This window comes from Lycorma delicatula, chromosome 11, assembly GCF_047948215.1.
Source record: "Lycorma delicatula isolate Av1 chromosome 11, ASM4794821v1, whole genome shotgun sequence".
NCBI lineage: Eukaryota > Metazoa > Arthropoda > Insecta > Hemiptera > Fulgoridae > Lycorma > Lycorma delicatula.
In genome coordinates, this window is record NC_134465.1 from 6,529,003 (window position 1) to 6,542,508 (window position 13,506).

Genomic DNA, 13,506 nt, shown 5'->3' on the forward strand with positions numbered 1-13,506 from the left:
TTTTAATATATATAAATATATTCAATAATTAAAGAAACAAATGGTAAAGCTGAAAAACTATTTAATAGAATAAACTAAAACTATCTGATGTTCAAGTGGGGACCCTTGACATAAAAAAATATCAGCTGTTCAAAAGGAATCTCCATTATTATAAACTGTTTTGTTTATTTCAAAATGTCGGCTCCGCTTGAAACATGCACTTAAACAACATACTGTGATACGATTTTTATTTTCTGAAAGTGTAAAATCAACCAAAATTCAATCATAGATGTTAAAACAAGATGATAAAATGTACATTAACCATATAAATTTTTATAAGTGAATTGAACAGTTTAAATTCGAAGGACAAGTATCATCAAGTTTCATCTTAGCAAAAGTTGGTGAAAGTTTTGAATGATGCTTTGCAATATCGCATTAATTATCTTATTTAACAAGGACAGATGCAAAAAATATTTGGGAAATTGTTGAAATTTGTAGTGCGATTATCAACACTACCCATTCTATTATCCAAGATTAACTGAATTACTCTAAAATGTTTTTGAGGTAAGTTCCAAGAAGTTCAGCTCAAAATCACAAAGACACCCGAATTCACATCTATGTGGAACTAATACAATGTTTTAGCGAAAAGTAGTGCTCTTTTAGATTGGTTTCATAATTACTCATGATGAAACTTTGATTCATCATTTATAGTCAAATCTAAATGTCATAAAATGAAATTGAAACATCCAAACTGGCCCACCAGGAAAAAATTCAAGCCTGTGAGTCAGCTGGTAAAGTGATGACGGTGTTATGGAACTAAAAACATCCAATTCATTGTGATTATATGAAAAACATCTTACAAAAAAAATATGACATGTTAAAAAATAAAGTGAACCGACAATAAGGAGGTAATGACCTGGCTCTCTCAAAGGCGTAGTTCTTCTGCATAATAACGCCTGCCCTCATAGGGCAAGGTGTTCAAAAGATACAGGATGTTAATCAAATGTTTCAGAAATTGTTGCTCTATCCATCTGTTAGTCCCGATCTCGCACTACAGATTCTGTTTTTATATAGCACTTTGTTTACCACAATGAATTGGTAAAAAATGCAGAATAAAAATAGCTTAGACAAGGTGAACAATTTCTTACTGGAATAAGAAAGCTCATAGAAATTGGGGCAAGTGCCTAAAAATGCAGCCAGGAATTATGATAAAAAATTACATTAGTCTCATTGTGTTTGAATAAATTATATTTTTTGTCTCATTGAACAACCTTCATAATATTAGCAGACCTAATTTTTTCATGGAAGTTGTCTTTGCTCTTGCCAGCCTGATTTTCATCTGTGCCTTACTTCATCCAGCTTTCACAATTTTATCTAGATAATGTAATTCTGCATCTTGGTATATTGTGTTCCGCAGTCATAAAATAAGGTTCTTTTAAGGGTTCTTTAAGGGTAAATAAGGTTCTTTTTTAGAAATATTGATTTCCTTTTAGTAGGTTAATAAAGGAATTATCGTTAATTGCTGGAATTGATGTTTGAATTTAATTGATTTTATTTTCAATGTTAAATAAAACATTTTCATATTATACAAGGTTTGAATTAGATATTTTTCAATTGTATAAAAATTGTTTATAAAAATTTCAAAGTTTAATCCATTGTACATGTTTATGCTAGGGTTTTGGAAAAATACTTTATCCTGCTATGAAAGTATCTTTTCTCTTTCTAAAGTAGTAGTTTTAGACTTCTCTTTACACCAAACTAATCAATAATATCAAATGAAGTTTGAAGTATTAATCTCTGACCTTTGCTTATTTATACTGTTTTTATAAAATTTGTTATTATATACTTTTTTGTATATTTTTTTTCAGCTCTGTTCAAGTAAACCACGTCTTGTTGCATTGGTAAGTTTTATTTTTTTTAGTTTGATTATTTAAAAAAAATATTTCAATATTTTTCCTAGTGATTATGATTGTTTTACAATCATTAAACAATTTAGTGCATTCCCATTCATGTGGACTAGATGAGACCAGATATGATCTGCATGAATGCTACTCTATATATAATGTGGAGTTGTCATGTAAACTAGGGACATTTCAATAAGGTTGAAGTGAAAAATATAGAAACCCATTCAAAAACATTTTAACTAATAATTAGTAGATTCAGATTTTACTTATAATAAGACCAATTTTGAAGAAAACAGGCCTACTGTTTTGTCACTTGGTTGTCATTGCACGACTTAAAATAAAAAAAAAGTTGACCAAAGTGACAAAAGAAATTGCATTCTGAAGTATTGAAAAAATAATTAATGTACTCATAATTATTTTAAATAATCTGATACTAAATTGATCTGGATAATCCATACATTGTGATAAATGGTATCTTAATAAACAGTGTTAAAATCCCATTAAATAAAGAGAATATTCTTAATGTTTATGTGTTAGTAACAATATTGTATGCTTATGTACAACATTAAAACCCCAGTTACAAGTAAAAAAGAATTTGCATGGTGTTTTTCAAATGTTCTCAGTTAAAGGAACTTTAATTAAAATTCTCAAAAATATTCCTCATGAAAACTGTTTCAAGTGTTTTTGTATTTTTCCCTTGAAATACTAAAATACATACCCTGTGAGTAAATAAAAAAATATTAACCCATGAGATAGAGATTGGACTCTTATCTTGAAATTCCATTAAAAGTTTGTATGGAAATGTTGAAATCTTTTTTTCAAAATGCATTCTTAGTTATTAAAAAAACAAATTTACAAATATAAGGTGGAACCCTCTGTTCCTGTTTAAAATAAAAATCGAAACATAATTTCCAAGAAAAATTATTTTAAATTTTATCCACTTATATATTTTTTCTTAAATGTACCCTCATCTTGTAGATTAAATATATGTATATTTTGCTCAAAAGGGAACATATTATTTGATATTTTATCTACTTTTTTTCTTTTGCAAATACATCTTGAATGGGTTGATTCTATAAAAATTGGGTGTTCCACTGCTAAATATGAGTTACATATTAACACCTGTCATGAAAACTGACATTATTCATCTACATAAATAAAATGAGAAACAGTACATTTTTTGTTAAAGCTACAATATGGATGGATGGAATGGATTGTCTATTTTGATACATGAAAAACCTGAAAAAATTTACATTTTCTGGATTCACTTTCAGGAACTATTTGTAATGCAATGCAACTTAGTCAACTCTGATTAATCGAAATAATCAAAACACAAGAAAATCTGAGAGTCTTCATTAGTAAGTACAGGTATATTTTGAAAGTAAGGTTACAACATTTTACAAAAATCGAAAAATTCATATTTATTAATGAAACTTATGAGATATTACATAAGTATACCGCTATTTTTGTATGTATATACCATTCAGTTCCAAGCATTTGGTCAGCTGGAGTATCAACTATTCCTTTGTCTACCCATATGATCACCCACCCATAAGGTGAAAAGAAAAAAAGTCACCTGGTGCCAGGTCAGGACTACAGGCAGGATGGTTCTGATTCAGACTATCTCAACAAAAACTGTTGAGGAGATCAACAGTTTTCCGTGCATGTGGGGTTGAGTGTTGTCGTGCAATAGACACACTCATTTTGTCACCTGCCCTCTTATTTTGTTTTGAATGGCCTGATGAAGCTTTTGTAGGGTCTTGCAGCATCTGTTGGCATTTATGAATTAATCTGTAATCAAAAAGGTCAATAAGCTAGATTCCTTTTCAATCCCCAAAAAAAGTCACCGTAATTTTTTTCACTGACTACTGCATTTTGAAATTTTTGCTGATGGCGAATCAGTATGACACCATTGCAAAGATTGCCTTTTGAATTCCAGTGTGTACTGAGCCACCCAGGTTCCATTTCCAGTCACAAAAGAGTTGAGTAATTCTTTATCCTGAAGCTCATAACACTCAAGAAACTCCATAACACAATGAACTCGATCTGTTTTGTGTTCTGTAAACATTTATGGTACCCATCATGTGCACAGTTTACGAAAATTAAAATGATTGGTTACCGTTTCATAAAGCACAGTTGAACCGACTTATGGTCATATCAGCTATTCGAGTCGTGTCACAATCGACAGTCTTCGTTCCTCTGTTATTCGTGAATATTTGTTCTTACATTTTTAAATCCCCTACACCATTTTCTTACTTTATCATGTGACATTACATCACCCTAAACAGAAACAATTTCTCGATGAATGTTTGCAGGCTTTTCTTCTTTTTTTTTTAGAGATGAGAGGTTGCATTTCACACTTGGCAGGATTAGGAATTCCGGGTACATGTTAAAACACAATTCTGATATAACCAATCAAGCTACTGACCCTAGGGCTATTGTCTGCATTTTGACATCCCTTTCTTGCATCAGGAGTGCCAACAGACATGTAACCTTAACTTTCCGAACATGCCTCGTACATATATGTAGATAGAGTGACCTACATATGATCTTTATATGTAAATCAGAATGAATTCTGATATACATATAAAGATTGTGTTTTAAAATCTAATTATATTGTATTCTGTTAATAAGCAATGGATGATACTACTTGTCAGTGCATTATTTATATTGTATAGAAAACTTCTAAAACAACATTGTTAAGCACACAAATTTCTGTTATAGTAAATGATTTTCATGAATTATCAATCTCATTGCTTGTGCTTAAAAGTTAATCACATGAAAAAATCTCAGAAGTAAATAATATTGGAAAATTTTAAGATCCTTTTATGATTTTTAGTCAGATCTTTTTAGTCAGATTAAAAGCTTAGATAAAAAAAAGGAAGTATTGGATAAACCAAGCTTATAATAAAAGCTTTTAGTTAAAATTAATTCAATATATTAATCCAACTGTTTCTGATTTAAGTTAAAATAGAATGAAAATTTTACAGTTGTAAAAATGTGTATTGCTAGTAAAAACAATAAAACAGAAAGCTTGGAAAAAATTATTAATGTACACAAACACTTATTTTTATACAGCTATTGTAATTTTCCTTCAATAATTAAATGTAGTTATTACATTGTATTAATTTTGTTTGGTTTTTTCTGTTTTAGTCTTTGAAGTACTTCTCTAAACATCTTGTAAGTAATAACAATATTAATTTTATTATTTTCAGTACAAACAATGTATATTTACATTTATTTATTTAAAAAAAAATAATATAATGGTTATTTTATTATTTATTTATTTTAAAGCAATGTTTTGTAAATATTTACTGGAAAATCATATCTGCTGAATTTTTTTCTTCATTCAGTCGACTGGTTTGATGCATATATATATTGCTTTCTAATCTGGGCAATTTTTTTTAGTTGTAATGTACCTCAAACATCCTGCATCCTCCATTATCTGCATCATATAATTCTAATTTCTATTTATATACACTGGTTTACTATCATCAGTAACGGAGAGAATTGGTGACTCTGTCACCAAATCAACTAAATCCAAATGTTGTAATACCCAATGTTCTTATAGCAGTCTGCTTTTGATATTCTCATTTCTTTACAAATTCTCTGAAATTTTACTTCATAAATAGCAAAATTTTGTAACTTCTGATTACTTTTCTCAACTATCATAATGTTGAATTCCTCATTACTCACTCTCCTTTCTTTTATATTTTGTTACTTTGCCTGTATACTTATTTATTTTAATATTTTATTTCTGAATTTCTCTTCTATGGCAAGAATCTCTTCTAATCATTTTTGTTTAGAGGCCAAAAGGAATTTATAATTATACTAATAACAAGTGTATAGAAAGTTTCAATAATAGATGCAACCTGGATTTTTGATAGCATATAGTATATATGAAAGTGATTTTATCGAATCTGGATGAAAATTGTAATCCATTTTTTGATATTTGATTAGATTGTTTGTAATTTCACTTAATACAAGTAATTTTTATCAAATGTAAGAAGATTGTTCAGAAAAAATGCTTTTTAAATATCGACAAAAGAAAAATCTGGTATAAGAGTTGAAATCCTGGAACTAAGAAGTATTTTGAGATTAAACATTGACCAAAACGTGTTGCTAAAATGTGTTGTTAATAGTATAACAAGTAGCATTAATTTTTTCATTGCTAAAGTCAATATTCTTATTCATTTTCTTTTAACAGAATAATAAACTTTTCAATTAAGTTATAATAAATTTAACCTCATATAAATTTGTCAAAAATAAAGGACCTGTTTCATACAAGGGTGGGAGACTGCATATAAAACACTAATTTTAAGTGTGTAATGATATTTTGTGAAATGTACGAGGATTTTGAATGCTCCATATTTAGCTATTTGGTATGTTAACAAGCCACTTGTGTGATCTCCAAGCCTCATCAATAAAGTATCCAGTTCCTCAACCCTATTTTCATGAACAAAAAATAAAAAATGAGGTTAATACTATTAAGTATTTTTCATGGTCCGGTACTTACAACTCATGAACTACACTGGCTACTATAAAAATATAATTTTAACTTTTTTATAGCTCTGAATGCAGTAACTGTTGGCAATCTATGTAATTTAGATAACTTTATAAGAAATATTTTGTCGAATGAATTGTTGCTTTTTCACATCCTTAAGAAATTACAAAGTTAAAAAGAATAATCATCCCATCTGGGCCCTTCTGATTCTGTTAACTCACAGCCTTATAAAAATTATAAATTAAGAGGCTGTAGTTTTTGTTCCCATCTGATAAACTATTTGAGCAATTTGTTGTGTTTACTTTTACTAAATTATATTATATTATTGCTATTTTTGAATGTTTTAAAGATTTTAAAGAGATATTTAATTATAACATCATCCGCCTGTTTAGTCTTAGTACACGTTTACTGGTACATTTACACTTATTTTGCACTACAACTGGAGGTCAGGTCTGGCAAGCCAGCAGCAATAATTGCATTTACCTATATACACACACACCCAGACCCAGCGTAGCTGGAAAATTGTTGGAGAAATATATTTAATTATAACATATAAGTTCTGATTATAAATTTCTACTCCCTTTTTTATTTTATATTACAAAATCTCAATTTATGTCAGGATAATAAGTAACTATAATGATAATGAAACTGTAATAATAATAATTATTATGTAAATTTTATGATTATCATCCACCAGACTAAGAAAACTGTTCTCTATTTAAATTTTTACAGCAAAACAAAAATGAGAAATTGGTGATCTCTCAAACAGCTATAAAAAAATACCATATTGAAGAAAAAGAAATTGTTAAAACGGTAACTATATTTATTTATTTTTCTTATATATTATTCTATTATTTTAATTTATTTATTATCATGTATAAAATTTTGTAATTAACTTATTGCTCACATGCAGCATATTGGTCATTTGTTCTAATCTATAACTGCTAAGTTATAAAAAAAATTTCCTGTAATTTATTATATTTTTGTCATATGTCGATCTGAAATTATGTATTAATTTCATATTGTAATAATAATATTTCAATGAGGTAATTTTTATTAATTATATTATTAACATGGTAGGCTTTAATAGAAGGGTTCTGTTATTCATAACTACAATATTAAGTTAATTTTCATTTTCATTTGTTATTCAATTAAACAGTATACTGTAGTATAATACTTAGAGTTTTATATTTGGAGCTACCGATAGTATAGATTTAAAAAAAGAAATCTATCAAAATGTTGTTACTTCTTTTAAGATAGGAGTTGATCGCATTATATGCCCTTGTCAGTTATTTACAGCATTAACTTAAACGGTGTAATAGGTAAAAATGTGCAGATACTTTTTATATGAAGCCTCTCAGTAAATTAGCATCATAAGGATTTTTTCTCATTCTGAAAAACATAGATCTGTAGCTATAATGATCTAGTTAGGAAGGATAGAGTGGATTTGAAGCTGATAAACCAACCTTTTCAGTAATAAAATTTTCTAGTAGAATAGCGCACTAAGTCCCACGGTACTCATCATTTTACTGCTCAGCACCATTAGAAATGGAAATTTTTGTAGAAAAATATTGGTGTAAGTAATTTGCTCTGTTGTTTTACTCGACTTAATTAACTTAATAAATTATCCTGGAAATAGTGCAACAATCAGTTTTCCATCAAATTTGTTTCAAAGTACAAATTTTGAAATATTAGTACTTATTCTAATACAGTTTGGGATAAAAATGTGATGGTTTTTGAACAGAAATAGCAATTTAATTACTGAACATATCTTAAAATTTATTTTTCCGATATGATATGATATGATATATAGACCATTTATCAATTACATGAAAGATGTGGAAAAAATCAAGTTTAAGTTTTAAAATGACATTTATTTTTTATCAGGTACTCTTCAAGTCTTTCACCAAAGCTCTCAAAAACATAACCTAATGTCACATGCATTTTGGCAAAAATTTTCTGTCTTATGGCCTCCTTGAATTTATACAAATTACTGTATTTAAGAAATCATACTGGAAAAAATCACATACACTGAAGTCTGAAGAATAAACAGGCGAAGTTACATCTCCTCAGTGAGAGATTAGGCGTCCAGAAGATTTCTGTTTAAAATAATCCATTGGAATGGCAGCCATGTTGACAGTTGTCCCATCTTACTTGTACCAAACTTGATCGCGAGTGATGCGTCTCCTTCGGAGTTTGGGCATCAGGAAATTTTGAAGCATGAAGAGGTAATGCTTTCCATTAATAATGACTACGTGCCCTATTCTCAAAGGAATGTGGTTCAATGATGACATTTTTAGTTACTCCACACCATACAATTGCTGAAGTAAATGCTGTTGCAGCTGTTTAGGATTGTTTTGTTGACATGCTCTTTCATGTAATAATGTGCTTCATCACTCATCAGAAGAACCATATCATCATTCATTATCTCAATTGTTACTTCTGTGAAAGCCATCTGTCATATATAATCTTGAGGTTTTAACTGCTGTACTATAGCCACTTTAATTGGAAGTGCAAACTCATATGCAGTAATTGTCTTACTGTGCAATGTGAGAAAAAGCTAGCCTTTAGGGGTTAGTTTCTACTGTTTGCCTAAGATGTTCAATATTCTCTGGTGCCCTGGCTGACCTTGGTCATCTTGCACGTGTTGTTCTGAAGTTTTGCATTTGTAAAAAAAGTCATTCTTTTAAAATGACTATAGCAAACAAGATTCTCACCCAACTATATCTCCATCGCTATAAAAATAGTACCATATTGACAGTCGACCTCACTCCTTTCCACCATTCACCACCTAAGCTGAGTCTGCCACACTCTTATATAATATTTCTATTTCCAGAAATTTTAAACTTATCAGTAGATAAGGCAAATTCTTTGTTATTTTAAATTTCAATTGAACATACTTTTATTAATTTATCTATATCTTTATTTGTACAACACCGTTTTAAAAATGTTATTCTTTGAACTGTTGAAAATGAACCCAACCTCATTTTTGTGTACACTGTTGTCTTTGTTTGATTCTACAATATGTGGTTTTGTAAATATTATTCATAAAAATGTGTTGAATAAGACACAGTAACAGAATATGAATAATGTATTTGTAAATGAATTCTTTCATGAACCGATATTGTATTCATATTTTATTTATTTAGTGACAACTAAAGTAATGATTCAGATTTTTCAGACTCTGTGAAAATTACAACTTAAATTACTATAATTCAAATTGGTTCTTGCTTGTAAACTTTTCAGATGATTTACCAGAAACAGTAAGAATTAATATTTTTTTAAAAGTAAATGTGCTTCAAAGTTCGGAACAAAGAAATTTGACCAAAAAATTAAAAAAATAAAAAAAATGTTGATTTTAGTGCAAGAATCCTCTTAATGTGTCATCACAAAGTTTTTATTATTTTATTTTATTATTATGTATTTATGTTTTCATGTTAAAATTTTCATTTTGGTGCTAAAAACAAAGTTTTGTTTATGCATATTTTTGTTATTTATACTAGTTTTTATTTTCAATTTCATCAAGCATTATATTATGTTTGCATAATTATTGTTAAATAATATTGCAAGACATTTAAAATTACCCATAATATTGCAAATTTATGTTTGAATCCAAAATAATCAAAACGGAAAAAACCCTTATGCAAAATTCAATAAATTGATCTACCAATATAGGCATTTACTTCTCCTACTTGGTTTAATAAAAAAATTATTCTAATAAAAACTTTTATTTATAGGAAAATTATGATGATGTTGAAAATTTTTTTAAATTAATAATTTGTTGAAAAAACCCAAAAGTGATGGAAATTTATTTTAAAAGGAGTATCTTTTAAAAGGATATCTAAGTTAATTCATTTTTTACTGTTTAACGTAACAATCTTGTACTTAAAACATGTAGGGATGTTTTAAATATTAATTATAATACTTGCAGTATTTTTACTTGATAAATAAATAAAATTTTTTGTTTTTTAAAAAAAATAATGAAAAAGTACTCTTCGGTTAAGTATTAATAGATCTTTAGCTTTGAATTTGAAAACTAAACAAAAAAGTAATTAATGTAGTACTTTAATAAAGCTGAATTCAAATGAAAATCCAGTGAAAGATTTAATTTAAAACTATAATGCATTTGTATTTTTATGTTTCTGATTTACTTTAATTGTACCAGTTCATTCTTAGGATGGTCAGTCTAAAAAATGGTTGAAACTAACCTTTTACTGAAATTATAGTTTCAAAATCAAGTTATTTAATAAGAATTTAGATTATTTTTAAAAATTCTAATTTAAAATGAATGTATAGTTTATTCTAACAATGATTAATGGTTTATTAAATTTTTTTATTTCAGGATTGGACCAGTTATGCATGCCAGGTAATTTTATTTTCTTCTTTTTATTATTGTAAATGAAAGAATTATACTTGACTTAATTATACTAGTCGTAACAATAAAAAAAAAATCTGAAATCAAAATATTTAAAATTAATTGTTAACATGTTATTACATGTTTATCCTCATATAATGTCAGAGTATAACGAAATTAACATCTCTTGGAAATAGAAGAAAAAGAAAGAAAGATTTTGTTCGATATCTATGTTACTTTGCATTGCTACCACATATTCAGGCACCTATTATACTGTTACACCAGTTCATCAGATGTACTGGAGATGATGATCTCATCTAAGAACTCTTGCTACCTGATACCCTCCCTACGACTCCTCATCAGCTTCAAACATTGGGTGGCCAATCAAATGTTCATATTAATGAAGAATTATTAGTTAATGTCAAATGTGAGTAGTAAAGGGAGTAGAAGAAATCTTTCACTGAACAGTATTTATGAGCAAACTGTATTTGTGTTAGATTTCTAAAGCCTTTTTAACATTTTACATTAAAATGACGACATTACTGTGGTCATAAGTTTCGTGAAATTCATTTGAATTTTGCTGATAAAAGCCAGCAATTAAATATTCTTCACCATAAATGTGACACAGTCCAGTACTTTACCGGTATTGAATGGTCAGTGTACAGACTCATAATAAAATTATAAATGCTGGGGACTACTAAATATGGACGTGTTGTGATGGCTACAGTTTGAAATCAGTTTTAGAATAGCCTTCGTAAATTTTCTTGTTGTAAGCATCTCGCCATCTATTTAGCTTAATGGTTCTATAGCCATCTGAAATCTCCGATATTATTGCAGCTTAGAAAATAGAAGGATGTGAAGCAAAAATGAAGTAACAAACACATTAAATAACGTTATGAAAAAAATAATTACTACAAAGTAATTCACAATTCAGAAGCTATCAAAAAATTTTGAGCACATATTTCTTCTATATACATCGAATACAGGTAAATCACGTTAATTTTTCTATTCGGTGTTAAGAAAAATTTAATTTTGTCTTTTTAATGTAGATATAACAGATTATAATACATTATTTTTAAAATAAAATTACATTAAGTTTTCTTTTCAAAATATTAACATTACTGTAAAGTAAAAAAAATTTATATGTTCAAAAATATTTCATTATAACATGTATATTAACAAAAAATGTAGATAGTAATCAAAATTTAATTTTTATTTTATCCTGTTTTTTACAGGCCTTCACTAATATAGATTACAAAAATGAGAAAGCCCATAATCTTGTGAGTATGACATTAAATTTTTAAACAAGCTCATTAATTTTTATTTTTCTTTAGGAATCCTTAATCCAACTCTACTATGAGGGTTATTCAATAAATAAAGGAACAAATGATGAAAGGAAAACACTTTTCCCTAACCACACTGCTATTATATATAATATACACATTGAGAGTTATTAAAAAACTGGATTGGAAGATATAAGTTTATATCTTGCACTAACATATTGTGTTTTTTTTTTGTTTTTCTCAAAGAGTTGATTTTCGAAGTCAAAGGTTCTGCAGTTCAAATTCTTGTAAAAGTTAGTTGCTTTTATACAGATATGAATACTAGACAGTGGATACTGTTCTGCTTTGGTGGTTGAGGTTCAATTAACCTCACATTTCAGGAATGGTCAGCCTGAACCTGTACAAGACTATACTCATTTACATGTTATACATGTAGATTAACTGCCTCATCTCATTTGGTCCTGGGCAATGCTTATTGTTCACTAGTTGAAAAAATTGCAACATATACATTAAGAAAATGAAAATTTATAATTTATAAAATATAAATACTGCAACAAATTATACATTGTTAAAATTTGATTTTCTTGTTACTGTTTAATGTTGTGTAGTAGTATCACAGGCTTTTGAAAGGATGATTTATTATGAGTGAAAATTGGTGTAGTTTGGTGTATTTATAACATGTTTATGTACATGCATGCATTTATTTTGAAAAGCTGAATTGTCAGTCTCTCACATATTTTTTTTCTTATTTTATTGATATTAGATTAGTAGGATTTGTTTTTTTTTTTTTTTTTTTAGTAAAATTCTTTCCTGTTTTTATGTAAAGGAAATACTGGTGTTTTTATACATTGCTATTATTATGAGGCTGAATTCTCATCATATGACCAGAAATTAATTAATTTTTTTGTCGGTGGAAAGTTGATGCAATTTCTTGTTTTTTCTTTCTTGATTCACTGTGATTACCATCTGATACAAATTTGATTATTTTTAGGAAATTCATTCATTCATTCATTCATAGTGTTCTGCCATTAGGCAGGTCCTCCACCTTATTCTTTCTTTTGCTAACTTCTGTTTCAGCATATTTTCCGTTTTCCATAATCTCATCCGTCATTTAAAATCGTTTCCTTTCCATCCATTCACGAAGCCTTCTATCGCATCCACTAATAAACACCTTCTTCTCATAAATGACCTAGCCAGTTTCTTCCATACTCAATCACATTTAGCATTATTCTGTTCTCTTTGATTCTCCTTAATACTTAATTTGTTACATGGTCTTGCCACCTGACATTTATCATTCTGTGCCACACCCACATCTCAAATGCCTTGGTTCGTTTCTGTCTGCCTTTCTCATTGTTCACGTTTTAGCTCCATAGTGCATTACACTCCAAATAAAACATCTTTTTAATCTCTTTCTCAACACTAAATTTAACTATTTTAAATGCCTGCTGATTTCTTTATATTCTTGTTTTAATTTCTATGTAC

General features: G+C 28.2%; 1 protein-coding gene across 2 annotated transcripts in view; it reads left to right on the forward strand.

Moving 5' to 3' along the window:
• The window catches only part of LOC142332001 (uncharacterized), a 279,107-nt gene that overhangs the window by 141,168 nt on the left and 124,433 nt on the right, over window positions 1–13,506 (forward strand). For both annotated transcript variants that reach the window (XM_075378056.1, XM_075378057.1), the window contains exons 46-50: window positions 1,848–1,880; window positions 5,037–5,063; window positions 7,120–7,200; window positions 10,730–10,753; window positions 11,977–12,021. In XM_075378056.1, the coding sequence (XP_075234171.1) occupies window positions 1,848–1,880; window positions 5,037–5,063; window positions 7,120–7,200; window positions 10,730–10,753; window positions 11,977–12,021 (210 nt within the window). The remainder of the gene's footprint in view (window positions 1–1,847; window positions 1,881–5,036; window positions 5,064–7,119; window positions 7,201–10,729; window positions 10,754–11,976; window positions 12,022–13,506) is intronic.